Source organism: Spermophilus citellus (genome assembly GCF_964194105.1).
Source record: "Spermophilus citellus genome assembly, chromosome: 9".
Taxonomy (NCBI): Eukaryota; Metazoa; Chordata; class Mammalia; order Rodentia; family Sciuridae; genus Spermophilus; species Spermophilus citellus.
Window position 1 is genome coordinate 119891344 of NC_138191.1, and position 21588 is coordinate 119912931.

Here is a 21588-nt window from a genome sequence, read left to right on the forward strand (position 1 = left end):
CAACAATCACTAATATGGCATTATGTAAAAATGTGAATGTGTAACTGATGTGATTCTGCAATTTGTATTTGGGGTAAAAATGGGAGTTCATAACTCACTTGAATCAAATGTATGAAAGATGATATGTCATGAGCTTTGTAATGTTTTGAACAACCAATTAAAAAAAAAGAAATACCATTTCAGTTTGGGCAGGTGGTATATAATAATTTTGCTCTGTGAGAGTGGGTTGTTCCCACTGAAATTGTTTGTGGGTAAAACTGCAACAAAGATTCATAAAGTACAGCTTTATACATATATATTTTTTATATTTAAAAATGCATTTTTCTAATGTCAGGGATTAATTTAAAATATTAATGCTGAAAAGATTAATTTTGATATTAAATCTACTAGGCAAGAATACATGTACATATTGTAATTACTTCCTTTTTACAATTAAAGTAATTGGATTATATTTAACGAGCTATTTACATTTAATAATTAAAAAAGACTTTATCTTTTCAGTATTCCCTATATGCAGAAAGAGATGGGGTAAAACTTCTGATATAATTATCTTGACTTGGGCTAAATAGGAAAAACAACTGTGCTTTTTAGAAAAAGGGTCAGAGACTATTATTTTAAAATATACATGTACAGTTTAGGAATTACCCATAGGAATATGTTTTGATTCGTTGTAAAAGATGATGAAAGATTAGGTGCTTTAAAAAAAAGTCCCTGATGACAAGATTTGATGAGCTGAACAGTGAACACAGAATGAAGCTTAAAGTGATTCTCTGGGATCCTGTGGATAAAAGTAACCCATCAGAAGCAATGGAACCCCAAATGCCTAGCTGTTTGAAAATGGGAGTTTGTTTGAAAAGCAGTAGCAACTGAACATGTTATCTGAGACTGGCGCTTTAAATGAGCCAGTGTTTATGTTGTTTAAAGTGAAAGATGTGAAGCTCCTGAGCAGCTGGCTAAAATTGGGTGTAGAGAGGGAGAAAGCAGTGTGTTATCCTCATTAACAACATTTTTGTTCCATGGTAAATATGTCAGTAAGATTTCCGGTGCTAGCATGCAATCTTTTTCTTTGAGAGGGGAGATATTAGTCTAGGGCCTGGTGCCACTTGTGTATGAAGATGAGAAATTTGGGCATATTTGTCTGAATTCTTGGTTTGGGTGTTTTGTGATGAGTTACCTGCAGTGTGTCATGGAAAATACAAAACTTTGAATCTGTGTGATTTTGCTAAAGTTATAGAACTGAGCTGGGCACAGTGGGTCTAACCTATTGTTCCAGCTACTTGGGGACTAAGGCAGAAGGATCTCAAGTTCATGGCTGGCCTGAGCAATTTTAGCAAGACCCTCCAGGTCAAAAAAATCAAAACAAAACACAGTTTGAAAATTACTCTTGGGCTGGGGATGTGGCTCAAGCGGTAGCGCGCTCGCCTAGCATGCGTGCGGCCCGGGTTCGATCCTCAGCACCACATACAAACTAAGATGTTGTGTCTGCCGAGAACTAAAAAATAAATATTAAAAATTCTCTCTCTCTCTCTCTCCTCTCTCTTTAAAAAAAAAAAAAGAAAAAAGAAAATATGACTAAGTAAATGGTACATTTTAGGAATGTAACAACTATTTACTGAGCAAACATTATAGGATGCAAAGAAGTTTTAAGAATCCCAGGCTTGGCTCCAGATAGCTGCTATTACTGCTACCACTTCTGTTAGGTTTAGAGATATTTTGTTTTCCAGTTCCTGTACTCAAAAGAGTTTTATATCCTAAAAGGCTGTGTTACAAAATAGAATGTAGTAATTGCCATAAAAGAAGTATACCTCTTTGGCACTTTTGGAGAAGGAGAAATGGCTTCAGATCAGAAGAGTTAAGGAAGGCTTTTTAGAATTGATGACATTTGCCTTGGGTCTTTAAGATGAAAGGGTGTTTTTGTTTTTTTTGGGGTTTTTTTGGGTTTTTATTTTTTTGAGATTGTGTCTTGCCATGTAGCCCAGGCTGGTTTCAAATTCCTGGGCTCATGTGGTCCTCTCGCCTCAGCCTCCTGAGTTCTGGCGCTACAGTCATGTACTACCATGCCCTGACTGTGTGTTTTTGAAAAGATATGCTGTAATCCAGATAACGGTCCCTTTGAGATTAATATTAAAATATTGTATTGATTCTGTGTATGTGTGGTATAGGAGCCCATATTTAAGGCTTCACACATACTAGTCAAACTCTCTACCACCAAGCTTCACCCAAGCCCCTGTATTGACTTTTTTTTTGTAGTTGTAGATGGACACAATACCTTTATTTTATTGTTTATTTTTATGTGGTTCCCAGGATCGAACCCAGTGTCTCATGCATGTTAGGCAAGCGCTCTATCACTGAGCCACAACCCCAGCTGTGTGTTGACTTAATTATTTATTTATGGTTGTAGATGGACACAATATCATTGTTTTATTTATTTATTTTTATGTGGTGCTGAGGATCGAACCCAGTGCCTCACACATGCTAGGCACTCCACCAACTGAGTCACAACTGCAGCCCTTTGACCCTTGACTGTGATACAGAACTCTGATATTCTGTTGTAATCCTTAATATTGGCATAATATAAGCAAAAGCCATCCATTTTTTTTCTTGTATTAATCTCTTCCTGGAGAGTCTTATTTGAGAAGTTGAGGCCCTCATAAAACTTGGTCTCTACTAAGACCAAAGGTGGGGTGGAAAGGAGCAGTTAGAAAAGTCCTTGTGTAATGCTCAGTGTTGTTTAATTTGGCCTGTTCTACTTAAACTATTACAATTAGGAAGGGAGTCCAAAAAACTCATCATTCCTTTGAGTCAGTAATGATGAGAGTATCTAATAGTTTACTAGGTGCTTGGTACTCCTTTTAGAAGGCTTACGTGTTATCTTGTTTTAACCTTGGAATCATCCTATGAGGCAGGTTTTATTTTTTCCATCTTATAGATGAAGCTCAAAGAGAAAACCAGCCGAAGATCATATATCTAGTGGCTCAAGGAATTCGTGTGTGTGTGTGTGTGTGTGTGTGTGTGTGTGTGTGTGTGTCTGTGTTGCTAGGGATTGAACCCAGGGCCCTGTGCATGTGAGGCAAACACTCTACCAACTGAACTATATCCCCAGCCCCAAGGAATTCTTGTTATCCCTTGACAAAATATTCTTCTGGGTTCACCAAGCTTCTTATCATTTAAATATAGAAAGCACCCATATGAATGTTAGCTTTAAAAAGAAAAGAGAATTGTTTGGTCATTGTTCTCAATTGTGATCATTCAAAATATTAAACAAGTTGTCCAGATATGTCATGCTTATGATGATAATATTCTACTATTTGCAGTATGTTGGATTTCAGGATGTCTACTTTTTCCTCTTATTCCTTCCAAAAGTACAACTTGGTATATATTTATTGAAGATAAATTCAAATTAATCTGACTTCGGGGGCTGGGGATGTGGCTCAAGCAGTAGCGCGCTTGCCTGGCATGCGTGCGGCCCGGGTTCGATCCTCAGCACCACATACCAACAAAGATGTTGTGTCCACCGAAAACTAAAAAATAAATATTAAAAAAATTTTCTCTCTCTCTCTCTCTCTCTCTCTCTCTCTCTCTCTCTCTCTCTCTCTCTCTCTCTCTCTCCCTCCCCTCTCTCACTCTCTCTTTAAAAAAAAAAATTAATCTGGCTTCAAGAATTCTGGGTAGGGACTAGGGGTGTAGCTCGGTAGTAGAGCACTTCCCTAGCATGTGTGAGGCTCTGTGTTCAATCCTTAGCACCACATTAAAAAATAATAATAATAAGTAAAATAAAGGTATTGGGCCTAAATACAACTAAAAAACTTAAAATATAAATGAATGAATGAATGAATTCTGGGGGCCTGGTAAAGCTAGAATGGAAATCATTCTTGGCTTAAACAGGAAGTATAGGTCTGTGATCCCTGGAAAAAGGGAAATAAAGATGAATCTTGTGATTTCCCTTGGCTGTCTATTCGCATATTCTGAACCAAGCAGAGTAGAGGATCCCAAACAGAACACAGTGGTCTTGTTGTACTGAAGAGATAGGGATTATAGTTTAAGGGAGGCTAAGATGGCTGGAACCAATGGGGTAAAGTTCTAGAGGAGAGACTTATTCAGAAAAATTGCTCTGGGAATCTCCATTGGGTCACCTTGAATCTTTGTTGACAGCGCGCGCGCTCACACACACACACACACACACACACACACACACACACACACTGTTAGTAGGGTCAAACTCCAGAAGGCTGATAAAAAGTGACCAAGAAAGCTGTCAGCTAACTGGTTCCCAGAGCAGGGATGAGTTTTGAGTTTCTACCAGCTAGAGTAGAGTGGATATGACCCACTTAGGACACTCTATAGAGATGTCAGAAGAGCCGTTTGTTAGTACTGGAGCTATAATATTCCAAGAGTAAAGGATATTCTAGACCTGCCCTCATTAGGCTTAAAAACAAGACTCAGAACTACCAAACTGAACCAAAAGTCATTTAATTGACTATCAGAACAAAGTTCAGCACTATTGGAAGGCTGAGATAGGAGAATCACAAGTTCAAAGTCAGTCTCAGCAACTTAGTGAGCCCTTTCTCAAAATTTAAAAATTTAAAAGAATTTTAAAAGCAGGGGAGGGAGCTGGGGATTTTGTTCAATGGTTAAGTGCCCCTGGGTTCAATCCCCAGTAACAACAAACAAACAATGTTAGACACTCAAGAATGTAAAACATAAAATAATGTCCAGTGTCCAATCAAAAGTTACAAGACAGGCCAGCTGGCGGTGTGGAAGTGCGGAAGTGCAGTCCTGTAATCACAGTTCATAGTGGTTTGGGGGGCAGAGGCAGAAGGATCACAAATTCAAGCCCAGCCTGGACAATTTAGAAGACCCTATCTCAAAATGAGAAACAGGGCTAGAGATGTAGCTCCAGTGGTAGAGCACCTCTGGTCTCAATCTCTAGTACTGGACCGGGGAAAAAAAAGTTTTAATACATGCCAGGAAAGATTTGACCTATTACTGGGAGAGAAATCAGTAGAAACAGATTGAGGTGATAGAATTGGCAGACAATGGTATTAAGTTCATTAGAGTTGTGACGTTTCTGTGATTACTAGTGGTAGAATTCATAAGACTTTTGTTTAACATTATTACCTCTACTTGGAAAACTTCCTGTTCTTTTTTCTTTATGTACAAAGCTGCCTATTTTATTTTCAAATCTGCCCATTTTCATGTTTTTGTTTCAGGAAATCTGTTCAGTCTCTCTAGTTCACAGTGATCTTTTCATCCTTTCTGTTGCCATCATTGACTACATCATTCCTTTGATAATTAAACTGCTATTTACTTGCTGTATTATTACTTAACTAAGGTTTTATCTGTCTTCTCAACTAAATTATAAGCTCTTGAAGTTAAGGGAGAAATTTTATATACTTCTTTGTGTCTTTGAGTAGCTTCTTAATAAATATTCATTGATTGATAAGGGTGCAATAATTAATAGTTAACCATTAATACAACCTGAAGCTTATTAAGAGATAATATTATATAATGGTTAAGTTGTGGCTCAGTGGTAGAGTGCTAGTCTAGCACATGTGAGGCACTGGGTTCGATCCTCAGCACCACATAAAAATAAATTTTAAAAAGGCATGTGTCCAACTACAACTAAAAAAAAAAAAAATTAAAAACAAAAAAACCCATTTAGAACAGTACAAGTGCCAGATAGATGTTACCATTGTAACACTACCATTACCACTACTACTATTACTTCTAGTTACTCCTGCTGTCATATCAGTTATCTTTTCTGTGCCATGCATTGTGCTAAGCATTTTATACATGCATTATTTTGTTTTTTTCCTTATAATAACCTTACAAGTTAGGAATTGTTAAAATAATTTAACAGGTTAGGAAACAGAGATTACACTGCTTGTCAAGGTCCCAAAGCTGAAACGTGGCAGTGGTAGAGTGAAACCTACACCTATGTTTCTTAACATTCATGATCTTTTTATTTTGGTGGGGATGGGAATACTATGGATTGAACTCAGGGGCACTCAACCACTGAGCCACATCCCTAGCCCTATTTTGTATTTTATTTAGAGACAGGATCCCACTGAGTTGCTTAGCACCTCACCATTGCTGAGGCTGGCTTTAAACTTGAGATCCTCCTGCCTCAGCCTCCGGAACTGCTGGGATTTATAGGCATGTGCCACTGCGCCCAGCAACATTCATGATCTTGCTGCTCTGCCCCTCTCCTTATTAAATTTTGAGGGCTTTCATAACTCCTAGTGAACTGAAGGTAGAATAGAAGCGAATTCACCATTAAAAAAATATGGGAAAAAGAAAAAAAGGAATAGGTACTTATTTTTCCTTCTGCTCAAGGACTTTCCCTATAAATCCATTGTTTTGAGTGGTGGCTATACCTTGTGAGAGGAAGTAGATGTACAGCTGCCCTTTGCTGCTGATTCTTAGTCAGTTGCTGGCAGCTTGGCTGTTAGTGACAGATGATTGTGTGACACTTTTTCAGGAATGAATTCTTGTTACATCTGGCAGAATAGAATAGTTGATATGGAATTGCATGGCAGTTTGCTCCATAATTCTATTCCCTGTTGCTCAGATGTAGTTGTGATTGCTAGGTCTCCCCCCTCACTCAAGTTGGTATATGAACAGTCACATCTCAGGACTGCTGCTTCTGCTTGCTCCATGACCACACGGTGTGTTTGTATATTACTCTGAGCTGTCAGCAAAACATTTTGCTGAATTTCCTTTTCTGTTGTTGCTCTGCAACCTTCTTTTCCCTGGCCTTTCTCAGTTGTGTTAAGTCAGTTTCTTTTTTGGCTATTCCATCCCAGAGAGGGAGCAGTTACTGCACAGAGAAGCTTGAAATGTGAAATGAGACATTATAGACATTAGAATGGATGGTTAGACAGTTGGCAAGATGAAGTGAGACTTACTCCATGCCTGATGAGCAGTTCAGCTCTGATTATTGCCTTCCTCCTTTATTTCTAATCCCCACCACTATATTATTCAGAACAGCAGTGGGTACTCCAATGCCTTTTCTACAGGGGGCTCAACTAGTACAATACTTACTTCTACTTGCATGAGCCAGGAAAGAAAGGTTATATCCTAGTACCATGTTATTCATCCCTAAGTAGGGAAATAAATGGGGGTGAGACCCTTTCATAAAAACCTACTATGTATTCCCTCGTGGCATTGCACTTTGACTCTCTGATTGTCTAGGAGTCTAGAGTACATGCCCAAGTTGACTTCTTCCAGTTACTTGTCCCAGAATTCCAATTACCATCAACTAAAGATCACTTTCTTCTGTCATTGGCTATAAATAAAAAGAGAAAGCATTTGAAAATGAAGAATACTGAAGCTTATGTGAATTATTGACATATTTCTAGTACTACTTTGAAATGATTTGTTGAGGTCTGCTGTTTGTTGGTAGGGGGTATGTGGAGGTTTGTTTTTCAGAGCATTGTAATCGGTTTTCATGTTAAACTCCTGTGTGAATTTAATGCTCAACTGATAATTATGGCTGAAAGAAGTCTGGTACTCACAAATGTTAGGAGTAAGATTTCTACATATTTGAGGGAAATTATCCATAATTATATTTACTTAATCAAAGTAAACCCATTTAAATGTTGGATAATTTGAAGTCAGTCTCCCCTTCTCCCCCTTTTCTTGGGATTGAACCAAGGAGCATTCTGCCCCTGAGCTGAATCACAGCCTTTTAAATTTTGAGACAGAGTTTTGCAAAGTTGCCAAGGCTGACCTTGAACTTGAGATTCTCCTGCCTCAGCTTCCCAGTTCTCAGGGAACTGGGCCAAGATGAAGATACAAGAAATACTCAAATGAGTCTGTTTTTTCAGAGCTGAGAATATTTTGCAAATAAAATCTCAGTTTCATATAGCATCTCTTAAGCATTTTCTTTAGTGTGGTTTACAACTCAACTAGAGGGATGAAGTGAAATCTTCTCCTCAATTGCCAGCCATCATTAGACTAAGAACTAGAGTTCGGATTTCCAACTCACAGTTTAAATGTATTTTCTTCTAGACAACCATATAGATCCTATTAAAAAGAGAGCCTAATTTTGGTCACTTATGGGGAAAATTTCTGCAGAAAAGTTGATACTGAAAGAAACTAATATTGAAGGTAAAAGTGATCCCCCAATTTTAGTCTTAAGAGCAATGGTATGACTAGAGCCTGAAGAGTGATAAAGTTAAGAACAAAAGGTGGAATTGCCCCCAAAAGATAATAGAAAGCTCTGGAATTACTAGGTGTAAATGGTCCTTGATAGATGTTTAGTGTGCTCAAGAAGTAAGATATTGGAGTTTAGAAATCTGTTTTCCTGGGCTACTATTCCAAAGTCAAATCAAGACAAGAAGTTTCCTTATATTGATTGATTGAATGTAGGCCCAGAGCTGGTGTCATTCCTTTACAAAATTGGAAATTTCTTCTGGCTTTAGATCACAAGTAAGCTCTTTTTCCCTTGGTTCTCACAGTCACATACTTTATCTGTCCACCCCAGGAGTTCCATTTCTGTTCTGCTAGCTCATTTGGGCATCGTTCTAGTGACCCAAACTGATTTGTCAGTATTTCCTTGTGTCTGGAGAGAGTCTGGTTATATTTGTCATTTCAGCCCCAACCTGTGTTTCAACAGGAAGTGGGTGGATGCTTAAGCCTGTGAAGCATTCCTTCTTGTAGTTGTTGCATGTTAGGACTGCTAAAGAAAACTCATATTTAAACATTTTAGTATACTGACTTAGATTACAGTAAGACTTTGTGTTGCCTATAGTTTTGTGTGTGTAGAGGTGATGGTATCAGAGATTGAACTCTGGGCCTTGCTCGTGCTAGGCAAATACTCTTCTACTAAGTTTTATTTTCAGACAGGGTCTTACTAAGTTGCCCAGGCTGACCTCAAACTTGTGATCTTCCTTCCTCCTTCTCCTGAGTAGCTGGGATTACAGGTGTGTTCCATCACACCTGGCTGTTTATTCATTTTAAAGTCAGATGGTTATTCAACTTTTCATTTAAACTCTCGAGTCCCATGGAATGTGTATATATATATTTTTTTTTCAAAGAGAGAGTGAGAGAGGGGGGAGAGAGAGAGAGAGAGAGAGAGAGAAAATTTTTAATATTTACTTATTTTTTTTTAGTTCTCGGCGGACACAACATCTTTGTTGGTATGTGGTGCTGAGGATCGAACCCGGGCCGCACGCATGCCAGGCGAGCGCGCTACCGCCTGAGCCACGTCTCCAGCCCGAATGTGTATATTTTAACATAAATAAATTTGCTGCTTGCAAGACGAAACTAAAGTAAACCTCTTCTCATATGCTGCCATCCGGAGTGCTGTTAACTAAACGCTAAAACATTAAAACGGGTGGGGGTGGGGAATGATGAAGTGAAAGCAGAAGTTCTGATTGCCACAAATACAACATCCCCACATGTTCCCCTCCCCTGCTACTGCTGATCAGCATTTTGGTGATATGTTTCAAAGAGGAACTGCCATGAAAAGCATTTCTGTTGTAGTGGTTCTTGCTGTTATCCAGATATACTTGCTTTTTAGTTATGACCATAGAATTCTGTAGGTGTTATCAATGACCTTGGTTTTCAATGCACCATTGTTTGTTTATCATAAACAGTAATAAATATCAATGCCAGAATGACCTCCCTTGCTCTCACATGCAGCTTTCTTTTATTGCCATCTACTGCCTCCCAACCCCTTCCTCATCTCACTTCACCCATGCTGTTGGGAGCAGGGTTGAAAGAGTTCAAAAAGTTGGGCGAATGTCAAAGTCTCTTTTTTACTTTACACTGACCAAATGTGATATGTAGATATTCCATGGTAACTTCCATATACAGACTTGGGAAGAATCTCACTGTTTGAGGGGGACCTGATAGAGTCTCTCATCCAGTTTCCTTTCAAAAGTATGACATGCCAGTGTCATGGCATTGACAGTTGAGATGGGTCAGTGTACTACCAAGCCATGGCTAGGAATGGATTCTGAAGTCTTATATTTGTTTTTGGACTTATTCCCTAAAGGTGAAACTAGCCAGAGGTGAAGATGGAGATTGCTGGTATTTCTGTCCTAAATATCTGAAACTGGTCTAAAAGTCAGTTTTTCTTTTCGACTTCCTTGAGTAAGCCACCTTCCAGTCCAGCCTACCAGGGTATAAATAACTTAACTTAGGACTCTGTCTGGAACATCCTTTGGGCCATTCTGGATCCTACAGGTCTTGGTAACTGACAAGTGCAGGCCTCCAAAGGAGCTAGATAAATGGCCTCTATATTCCCTTGACTTGCCTCTTATGTTCAGTATACAAGTGAAGGTTGGCTAAATGAGAAGATAATGGCAGCTTAGGTAGAAGTAAGTCCAAAAATTTTAGCACTAGGAAGCTTCTTAAAGATCATTTAGTCCCTTTATTTTACAGATGAGGAGACTGAGCCTAGAGTGAGAATTGTAATATCTTTGATTTATAAGGCAATGTAAAGTTTATCCAGTTTGACCTCCCAATACCTTCTTATCCTCTAGAAATTTCTCCTTCAATATGCCTGATACTAATAGCTGGTTATCCAGAGGCTGAGGGAATTTGCAACCTTATCTAAAAAGAACCTATTCTACTGTAGGACAGTGCTAATGAAAAGAAACTAGGTAACTAGATAGTTAACTTCCATGTTATTTATCTTCTTAGCAAGTCTAATTTAATTTCTCTCCTCTACAATAACCCCCCAAATTAGGAAATAACCCTATAGCATATAATTTCCCCAAAGTAAAATAAGACTGAAAAAGATCTTTACTGATTCCATAAAGACTGGGCATTACACTCTTTCATGTGTCCATAACAATAACAAGTCCTCCTCCTCCTCCTCCTCCTTCTGTTTGTTGTTGTTTGTTCTTTTTTTTTTCCTATCCTGGGGATTGAACCCAGGGGCACTTTGCCCCTGAGTTGTATCCCCAGTCCTTTTTTAAAATTTTTTATTTTGAGACAGGGTCTCACTAAGTTGCTGAGAGTCTTGCTACATGGCTGAGGCTAGTCTTGAACTTGGGGTTATTCTTCATCAGCCACTTGAGTTGGTGCAATTATAGGTATGCACTCTTGACACACAGCTCTGTAACTTCTTTTTTCATTTAAGAACCACTACTTCCTTGGTTCTTTTCATATTTTATTTCTGTCACTAGCACTAGCATTTAACTCTTTTCATGACACTTTTAATAAGGAAGCATACATTTTATCACTGTGCATATAACTGTATATATCTACAGGGAAAAACCAGCAGGTGGGGATCAAGTAGGCTAGACTCGTCCCCGCAACTTGCCTATGGTTTCTCAATTCATATGTTCTACCTGTGATATGGTGGGCCCCCCTTTCTGCTCTCTCCTTCTGAGCTTATGACGTTTTCCAGTTGGTCTTTTCCTATCCCAAAATAAATTCTGTTGAATGATTTGTCTAAAATGCAAAATTGACCTGTACTTCCTTAATTCAGTTGTTCCTCAATACCCAGTGTTGTACAAATTTTCCAGTTATATGCTACTGATGTTGGAAGAGCTTTTGTCAACTGGAGTTTCATAAGAAAATTAAATCCTAATGCCATTAGCCATTTATTGTATGTAATATATTAACTTGTTTGCTCTGTATCTAGAATGGTGCTATTATGTACAATCTTAAGGAAAACTGAGAAAAGTCACTAATCATTTTCTTTGTTCTGTGATTCAGACAAGTAACCCAGTTATGAAAGACTGGAGAAGTATCTGTTTTTCAAGAGGCCCAGGAGCATAGCTGGGAGCAACTTCAAGGGGAAAACCATCAAATTTCATTGAATCTAGGGTTTTATTTTTAATTTTTATGTGAATATTGCATTTTACTATATAATATGTCCATGGTAAAAAATTTTATTTATTTATTTATTTATTTATTTATTTATTTATGGTACTGGGGAATGAACCCAGGGACACTTTACCCCTGAGTTATATCCCCAGTATTCTTTTATTTTTGAGACAAGGTCTTACTAAATTGCTTAGGGTTTCGCTGGTCTTGCTAAGGCTTTTCTTAAACTTGTGATCCTCCTGCCTTAGCCTCCAAAGTCACATCCCCAGTCCTTCTTATTTTATTTATTTAATTTTGAGACAGGGTCTCACTAAATTGCTTCTAACTTGCTGAGGCTGGCCTCAAATTTGTGATCCTCCTGTCTGAACCTCCCAAGTTACAGGTGTAAACCAACGTGCTTACCTACAGGGCATTTTTTTTTTTTTAAGAGACAGGGTCTCACTGAGTTGCTTAGTGCCTCACAGTTGCGTAGACTGGCTTTGAACTCATGATTTTCCTGTCTCAGCCTCCCAAGAGGCTGGAGTTATAGGCATGCACTCCCACGCCCAGTGTCTAGAGGGCATTTTATGTATGTATATTATTCCATGTCCCTAGGAAAGTTATTCAAGATAACACAATAAAACGTCAGAGTCAAGGTACTAATCCATGTATGTCAACTCCAAAGCCCAAAATGAGTTTTCTACTGCTTGAAGCTAAGTTGAGAGAATTAAGAGCCTAGAAGTCCTTTTTTTTTTTTTTTTTTGGTACTAAGGATTTGGGGATTGAACCCCAGGGGCTCTTAACCCTGAACTACAGCCCCAGCTCTTTTTTTTTTTTTTTTTTTTTTTTGAGACACAGACTCCTTAAGTTGCTGAGGCTGGCTTTAAATTTGTGATCCTCCTGTTTCAGTCTCGTGAGCCACTGGGAATATAGGCATGTACCACTGCACCTGGCTGAGCCTAAGTCTTTTTTGGCCATTTCTAAGTTAATCTTCATAGGAATATAAGATTTTTTTTTCTTGGTCAAGTTACTATTTGGGTTATCATGCATAATTCTGCACTTTTGCAGAAGACAACCAATCATTATCCAAAAGAAAAATGAATAACAGTGCAGTAGCAGGTATACTTTTCTAGTTGTTTTGTCTTGATAGATATTGATGTCTTGTTATTTCTTGAATATTCTCTAGCTGGTTATGGGAACTGACTTTTCTTGGAAAGAAGAAGCTATTTTGTGAGGTGTCGTAGCACACACCTGTAATCCCAGTGACTAGGGAGGCTGAGACAGGAAGATCACAAGTTTGAGGCCAGTCTCAGCAATTTAGCGAGACCTGTCTCAAAATAAAATTAAATAAAAAGGTCTGGGGATACAGCTCAGTGGTATAAAGTGCCCTTGGATTCAGTTACCAATATCAAAAAGAAAATAATAAAAAGGAAGCCATCTTGTTATTGAAAACTTGCTTTTAGGTACACCCTACACAGATGACAGTTAGTAACTCTATTTCTGTCTGCTTACCCAAGGCATTTGGAAAAACATAAATGCTCAAGCACCAAAGTATGAGAATTTGCTCTCTACCCCCTGTATGACATTTGCCTAGCTTTCTGGAATCCAGTTTCCATGAGGTATCCAGAGGGAAAGTCTGGAATGCACTGGCAATGGTCACATTCAACGCAGAAATTCAAGGTAGTCTGGCTTTGTAGCTCCTCTGAGAAGCTGGGACAGTGAATGGAGCCCCGGTGACTTTTCCTTTTGCTTCTCAGTCTCAACACTAGAGATTAAACCCAGGGCCTGGAACATACTAGGCAAGTACTCTACCACAGAGCTACAGCCCCAGCCCTTTGTATTTTTTTATTTTAATTTTGAGACAGGGTCTTGCTAAGTTGCAGAGGCTGTACTTGACTTTCTATCCTCCTGCCTCAGCCTCCTGGGTGGCTGAAATTATAGGCATGTGCCACCACATCCAGCTTTGCAATAATTGTTTTGAATCATTCTTGATTCTTTCCTACCTAGTTCTTCCAGAAAGTTTGAAATTTGGGAATCTGAGGGCATCCCAAGAATGTTGTACAGAGCCCTGTGAAGTTCTTTTGTTTGTAACCTCCTGCCTCCTTTCTTGTTCTCTTTTCACCAGGATTACTACTACAGATTGAGACTGATACTGTTTACATGAAGTAAAAGAGGGAAAGAGAGTTAAACTGGGATGTCTGGAGTTTGGATCAGAAACTGTTGAGTCAAAGGAAGAACTTAGCAGCAAAATGGAATGGAAATCATTTCCTAAGAGAGTAGACAAGTATGCAGGAAACACCTCTGCACCCCAAAGATAGGCACAGCTGCCACACAGTGACTATTAAAGGGAGGTTCAAAGTCATAAGTAAACAGCTGATTCTCTTGGTTCTTGGGCTGTTGCTGTTGGTGACAGGAAATCTTGTTCCCCAAGCTGCTGGCTTCCTGTTTTATTTTTACTTGTAGCAGATCAGAATGTCCATAACAAGGAGCAGTCTGTTCCAAAGGGTTCTACTCCTTTTTTGAGCCTGAAGGGCTAAAGGATCTTTTTTTTTTTTTTTTTTTTTTTGGTCAGATAATATGTTGGTTTGCTTTTAGGATCTGTGATGGTTAGTTTGGTTTAAGCATTTTGTATCCACAATCAACATTTTTGGTGATGAGCTGGTGTTTTAAAATTTTATGTAAGTAAACCTCTGTTTTGTTTTTTTTTTTAAGAGGTGTTTATAATATTGGGGCTAGCATATGTTACCTTTTCATTTGAAGTGACTTTCCCTTGCATTAAAACCATTTGGCCCTTTTGATTTAGATTTGTAAGATAGAGAAATAGTTCCAGACCAGTGTGCTTTGACTGTTGTCATATTCACTGTGTTGAAATTGAAACCTTTTCCTAAACTTATAAAAATAGGAATCTGGTAATCTAAAACAATAGCTCAGCATGAGCCTGCTGAGGGATTTCCTAGGGAAAGGGGCTCAGCTGACTGGCTAAGAAACAGTAACTAAAAGTTTCCAGGGTCTGCTCTAGTCACTTCCTGCTGTTTCTAGAGCCCTTTGGCCCAAGTATATTGAACTGGATGGGAGAGAGGGGGGGAGGCTTTGGGTAGAAGAGAAAGGATCAGAGAATCTTATAGCATAGTTGGCTTAGCATCTGTTTGACATATTGAACATTTAAAATTATCCTTGATATTCTTTCATTCTTTCAATTTACAAACTAAACTTTACTGTTGTTAATAGATACTGGCAGCTAGCATTTAGTTGTACATTAACAGTCATTTACCTAAGAGGAACTGGAGAAGCTATGTCCTGATATATATCAATGGAATCACTGTTGGCAGCTTGAATTCATTCTGGAGATTATCAGATGATGGAATCTCTTTTTTGATTCATATAATTGGTGGCCTAGAATCTGATCTGTCTTGGTTATGGACACCCCAAGGATAGAATCCATACCATCCGATGTTTGCTGAAAGGACTGTTTTCTGACCATGTCTCCTTGCCTCTGGGTAATCTTGTTGGTTGAAACAGTAGTTGTAACTGTGTACCTCAGCCAGCAGTTACTAGTTCAAAATATATAAGTTTATCTGGTAAACTTACATAGCAAGTCTTCTAGTAGCAAGACCTTAAAAGAAATGGGAGGGGTAAAAGAGAAAAAGGTGGGGGGTAAAGATCTTTAAAAGCTGTTTTTAGATCAGAGCAAGACAGAAAGAAAGAAAGAAAGACACAGCCCTAGTGTGCCTGGAATTTGTGGTTTAGTAATACTTTCCTGTTATTTCTGTTTTAGGTTGTTTTTCATCATTCAGAACATTGCCTGAAGCAGGTCCACCATGCCGTTAGTAACGAGAAACATCGAGCCAAGGCACCTGTGCCGTCAGACGTTGCCTAGCGTTAGAAGCGAGCTGGAATGCATGACCAACATCACCCTGGCAAATGTCATCCGACAGCTGGGCAGCTTGAGTGAGTGCCTCCGAGAGCCTGTGCTTTGCCCTCAGGGGTCGTTGGTGCTCTTTATTTAGTTTCCTTCTCCTCCCATGTTCCTATTTCTCCCCCATCTGCCTTCCCTAGGTAATGTGAAATGTATTCGATCGCCCCCCCCCCCCCAAAGAGAGGCTCCTTTTTTGGTACAGATTCTTTCCCCCATCCTTTCTCCATCTACCACCACCCTCTAGGTTCCCTCCCCCTCCCCCTCCACCTGCTTCAAAAGAAATCTGTGGGAAGGGTAGCAGGAAGAGCTGCAGCAGAAACTGCAGATGGAATGACAGAGCAGAATTCTCTGTGTGTAAAGTGGGAGGTTCACAGAGCAGTGTCTTGGGTCGGGGAATGTGCCTCTAATTACAGGAGCTGTTCGATGTAGCCTGACTTTGTTGAAGCCTCAAATGTGCCAATAGCCTTTATCTATCCAACACCCTCCCCCACTTTCTTTCCAAAGAGGAGTAAAGCAAACATGTACTCAGAGAAATTCTGGCTGACTAGTCTACCCTGGTACACATTTAATTGTGCTGCAAGCCCCCAGGTCCAAGTTCAGGGTACAAATTACTTCTGCAGTCTCTAGGGTTTTGGGAGTTTTACAAGCTGTGTGAACACACAGTGACACAAATAGTAGCTGGAGCCATTCTTCTCTAGGAGGAAGATGGGGGTTAGCCCATTCTGTTTTGGAGCTGAGGGAAAGCCAGTTCAATTACAATTTTGTTTTTTAATTGGTAAGAATGAATGAGACTGCCATGGGTGGGAGTACATGGGGTACATGCACGTGGTTTGGGTTTCATTCTGAATCAAGCTGACTTTATTTGCTTGAAGCTGAGGTATGGGAAGGGCAGATGCTTGGGTTGGCTCTGCATTTGTCTACTGCCACCCCAGGTCCCATAAGCACCTCTGTCAAAATGCCATTTTAGTGTGATATTCCTTAGCAAAGGCAACTTGGTGTGAATTATTTCAGATACTTGCCCTCCTGTCGCATCACTGCCCTTAGTGAAGGGAGAGGAATATCAAGAAAGCCTGCATTCTGCCAGATAGTAATAGGTCCTGCCTTTAAAATAGGAGCCTGAGAAGATAGAGCTCTGTGACCAAATGATGTATGGAGTCTGAGATTCCTAAGCCTTCACCTAGCTCAGGGACCATCTCAATTGATCCAGGGCTTAGGGAAACCTGGATGGGGTGTCACAAAGAAATGAAACCCTGCCAGTGCCTGTCTTATACAAAGGAACATTGACAGTAGCTCAACAGCAGTGCTGCTGACAAAGAAGCACATGAAAGCTGTAGAGAGCCTCACTGCTTCTTAAAAGCATCATTTCTGCTTCTGTCACCCTGAGAAGGCCAAATGGGTGGAAGTCAATCACATACTAGTTCGTTCTCCGTAGGACAAAGAACATCTAGCTAATGATGCTTCTTATTCGCACTCAGCAGGAGTTATGCTCCCTCTAAGGTGTTTTTCCAGGATAGTGTTGATGGATGCCATTGAAGACCCTCCCACTTGTGATCAGACCACACCTATGATGAGGAAGCCCATCTAAGGGACAAGGTTCTGTTTGTGCCTAAGGAAACAAGATTTCTAAGTGACCCTTTATTCATCCAGTAAATGCCGGGTTTCAGTTCTTGCGATTAAAAGGCTCAGGGGTTACTCCAGTTAAACTGGGCTAACTGGGCTGCACAAAATAACCACACAAGAGACACAAATACCTTTTTCTTTGGGGTGGCTGTGACAACTCCTCTGACGTTAAGGGTCCACAGAAAAAGCAAGCGAGAGCTCGCGCTGACCCCTTTTATTGAGGAGAAGCTATTCAAATGAGGCAAGGGATCAGGTTTCAGGGGGCTGAGTCTATCTTCATGATGTCCACTGTCAGCAGGTTGACTGACACCTGGGTAGGCCACACCCAAGGGCACAGTAAGAGAAGGGGACACACACAAGGCACTTCCATGGAAGATTCTATCCTAAACAGGGCAAGGGGTTATATTACAGAGGAACAGGTAAGCATAGCTTCACCCATGGGGCTGTAGCAAGACCCACGAGACACTGACCCTCGAACCCAAGAAGGGTGGGGAAAGCTCTGCCACATTTCTGTAACTGAGTGCCTCAGCACCCAGCCGGGGAGTGTGACTCAGTCACGTGTAAAGTTGGTCTCCCACATGTAAACATGTATTGTATATATTTTGTGTGCTGGATGCTGAGAAGATACAGTGATAAGAAATGGTCTCTGGGCTGGGGATGTGGTTCAAGTGGTAGTGCGCCTGCCTGGCATGCGTGCCGGGGCGCTGGGTTCGATCCTCAGTACCACATAAAAATAAAATAAAGATGTTGTGTCCACCAAAAACTAAAAAATAAATATTAAAAAATTCTCTCTCTCTAAAAAAAATAAAAATAAAAGAAAGAAAGAAAAAGAAATGGTCTCTGCCTTCTAGGAGTTCATATCTACCAGCAGAGACGGAAATAAGTAATTCTTCAGGGGATCATGAGGAGAAGGAAAGAAAGGAATTCAAATTTCTTGATTGTCTACTTTTGCCAGTTTTTTAAAAAATATATATATATTTTTTTATAATGAAGAAAGAGAGAGAGAGAGAATTTTTTTTTTAATATTTATTTTTTAGTTTTCAGCGGACACAACATCTTTGTTTGTATGTGGTGCTGAGGATCGAACCCGGGCCGCACGCATGCCAGGCGAGCGCGCTACCGCTTGAGCCACATTCCCAGCCCCCTTTAATATATATTTTTTAGTTGTAGATAGACAAAATACGTTTATTTATTTATTTATTTATTTTTATGTGGTCCTGAGGATTGAACCCAGTGCTTCACATGTGCTAAGCAAGCACTCTACCATTGAGCTACAACTCCAGCCCCTGCTTTTGCCAGGATCTTGATATAATCTCATTTAATCTTTTCAATAGTTCTATAAGGGTAGAAAGTTCTAGTCTCCTTTTTCAGATGAAGAAATAAAAGCTCCAAAAAGTACAGTAACTTCTTTAAAGAGACACAGCCAGTAAGAGGCAAAATCAATATTTACTTATTTTTTGGTGTTAGGGATAGAACCCAGGGCCTTGTGTATGCTAAGCATTCACTGTACCACTGAGCTACACTCTCAGCCTCAAAAGTCAATATTTAAACTTAGACTTCTTAAGAATTTCTTTGCTCAGTCCTTAACTGTGTCTTTGGCAACAGTGCTCTAGTTCAGACCTTCATTGACTTTGACCTAAACTATCGATGTAGTTTACTTTTGGCCTCCTTTTTAACCCCCTTTTATCTGTTCCTTATATTTCTGCCAGAGTGATCTACCTAAAATGCAGTTTTTACTTTTTTCTCTCTTTTTTTCTTTCTTTCTTTCCTTTCTTTCTTTCTTTCCTTTTTTTCTTTCTTTCCTTTCTTTCATACTAACGATTGAACCCAGGAGTGCTTAACCACTGAGTACATCCCCAGCCCTTTTTTTAAAATTTTATTTTAAGACAGGGCCTCACTAAGTTGCTCAGAGCCTCGATAAGTTACTGGGGCTGGCTTTGAACTCGCTATCCTCCTGCCTCAGCCTCTGAGCTGCTGGGATTACAGGCATGTGACATCATTTCCAGCCAGTTCTCACTTTTTACTTTTATAATTCTGAACTTTTGATTTGAGGAGGATACAGGGAATGAACTGAGGGGTGCTTTACCAACTGAACTACATTCTCTCTTTTTTTTCCCCACAGAGGGTCTTGCTAAATTGCTAAGGCTGGCCTTCAAGTTGATTGAGATCCTCCTACCTCAGCCTCCCAAGTCACTGGGTTATAGGCGTGTGCCATCATGTCCAGCTAAGAATAAAAATCTTAACCATTTATCTCCCCTGGTCTTCACTATGGAATAATCTAACTTCCTTGGCCTAGCATTTAAGATTCTCTTTTAAGACCTGTCTTCCTTTCTAGTCCCATTTTCTACAATTTGTCGTCTCCTATTTTACAGTCTTTACATTTTACAATCTTTTAAATTCATATTTCCATGCTGTGCTGTTGGTGGACAGCCCTTAGCCTCTTTTTCTGCCTGGTTTCATGGAGCTGATCCTTCAAGGCCAGATCAGGAATCTCCTTCAGATTGGGATAAGTGCTCCTCTGAGTTCCCATTACATGTCTGTATTATTACCTGCCACATTATATTGCAAATCAACTGTCTTTTATGCTAAATTAAAAGTTCTTTGAAAGCAGAAATCCTGTTGTTTGTCCTTGAACTTCTCTGTCGACCTTATACAGTACCTGGCACCCAGTAGAAGTTGTTCATTAAATGTTGAATGATTCATGTCTGTATGTTCCCCACGATTCTGTGCTGTTGGTACACAGAGAATACAGGGGAGGAATGAATCCTCTCTATGAGAAGTGGGAGTACAGGTGGGGAAAGGAAGGCTTCTTAGAAGAGGTTACATTTAAAGTGGGCTTTGAAAGATAACTAGGATTTCATCCAGCAGAGAGGGGCTCAGAGACAGATTCTGATTTTGTCCTCATGCATTGTACGCTAGCCAGAACTGGCTCTTCTGATACTGAAACTCTGGTTATGGAATAGATAAAGCAAAAACTGAAAATCCTGGGCTGGGAATGTGGCTCAGTGCTAGAACCCTTGCCTGGCATGTGCAAGGCCCTGAATTTGATCCCTAACACACATATATATGAAAAGAAACTAAAAATTCCTCTGGGCATAGTAGCACATGCCTGTACTCCCAGCTACTTGGGAGGCTGAGTCAGGAGGATCATGAGTTAGAAGCCAACCTGGGCAATTTAGTGAGACCCTGTCTCAAAATAATATGAAAAAGCCTGGGGATGTAACTCAGTGGTAGAGCATTGCCTAGTATGTGTCTTGGGTTTAATCCCCTGTACTGGGAAGGGACTGGGGGAACTTTAAAAGTCCAGAGCCACAGATTTCTTCATGATAGCACATTTAGAATTCTTATTTTCCTTCAGTATGGTGAGATTGCATTAACATTTTAGCTTGCCATGTTTTAGAAACTAAAAGCACAGTCAGCCATTCAGCACTTTGGATTGGTATTGTGGCTATTTAGGAGACTGGAACCCCTACTTGGATCATTAGGGAATCATGCTCTGATACTGGGTTTTCTCACTGGTGGCATTCAGGAGCTTTAGGACTCCCACTCAGACTTCAATAAGAGCAGCTGCACATTTTTTTTTTTTTTACATTTTTTTTTTTTAAAGAGAGAGTGAGAGAGGGGAGAGAAAGAGAGAGAGAGAGAGAGAATTTTTAATATTTATTTTTTAGTTCTCGGCGGACACAACATCTTTGTTTGTATGTGGTGCTGAGGCTCGAACCCGGGCCGCACGCATGCCAGGCGAGCGCGCTACCGCTTGAGCCACATCCCCAGCCCCCTTGGTATTTTATTTAAAGACAGTATCTCACTGAATTGCTTAGCACCTTCTCATTGCTGAGGCTAGATTTGCACTCAAGATCTTCCTGCCTCTGCCTCCTGAACTGCTGGGATTACAGGCATGTGCCACAGTGCCCAGCTGATATTTTATTTATTTAAAAAAAAAAACAAAGCTCGTTTTTTATTTTTCATTTTGAGTCGGGATCTCTCTAAGTTGTTTGGGGCCTTGTTATGTTGCTGAGTCTGGCTTTGAACCTGTGATCCTCCTGCCTCAACCTCTAAAACCACTGGGATTAAAGTCATGTGCCTCTGCACCCAGTTTAAGGATTATTCTTAACACAGTAGTCGAAAAAACTCATTTGAAACTGAGGTAGTGTCACTCCTCTTCATAACAACCTCTAGCAATTACCCATTTTAGTTCTAATAAAATTAAAATTCCTAAAAATGCACTGCAAGGCTCCTGGTGACTTGGGGCCTCTCTGACTTCCTCTTCTCCTACACTAGTCCTT

At 39.9% G+C, this 21588-nt stretch overlaps 1 protein-coding gene across 2 annotated transcripts in view; it reads left to right on the forward strand.

Moving 5' to 3' along the window:
* WASF2 (WASP family member 2) overlaps positions 1 to 21588 on the forward strand; it is a 78871-nt gene that overhangs the window by 39383 nt on the left and 17900 nt on the right. For both annotated transcript variants that reach the window (XM_081308024.1, XM_081308023.1), the window contains one exon: positions 15542 to 15714. In XM_081308024.1, the coding sequence (XP_081164150.1) occupies positions 15585 to 15714 (130 nt within the window). In that variant the 5' untranslated portion in view covers positions 15542 to 15584. The remainder of the gene's footprint in view (positions 1 to 15541; positions 15715 to 21588) is intronic.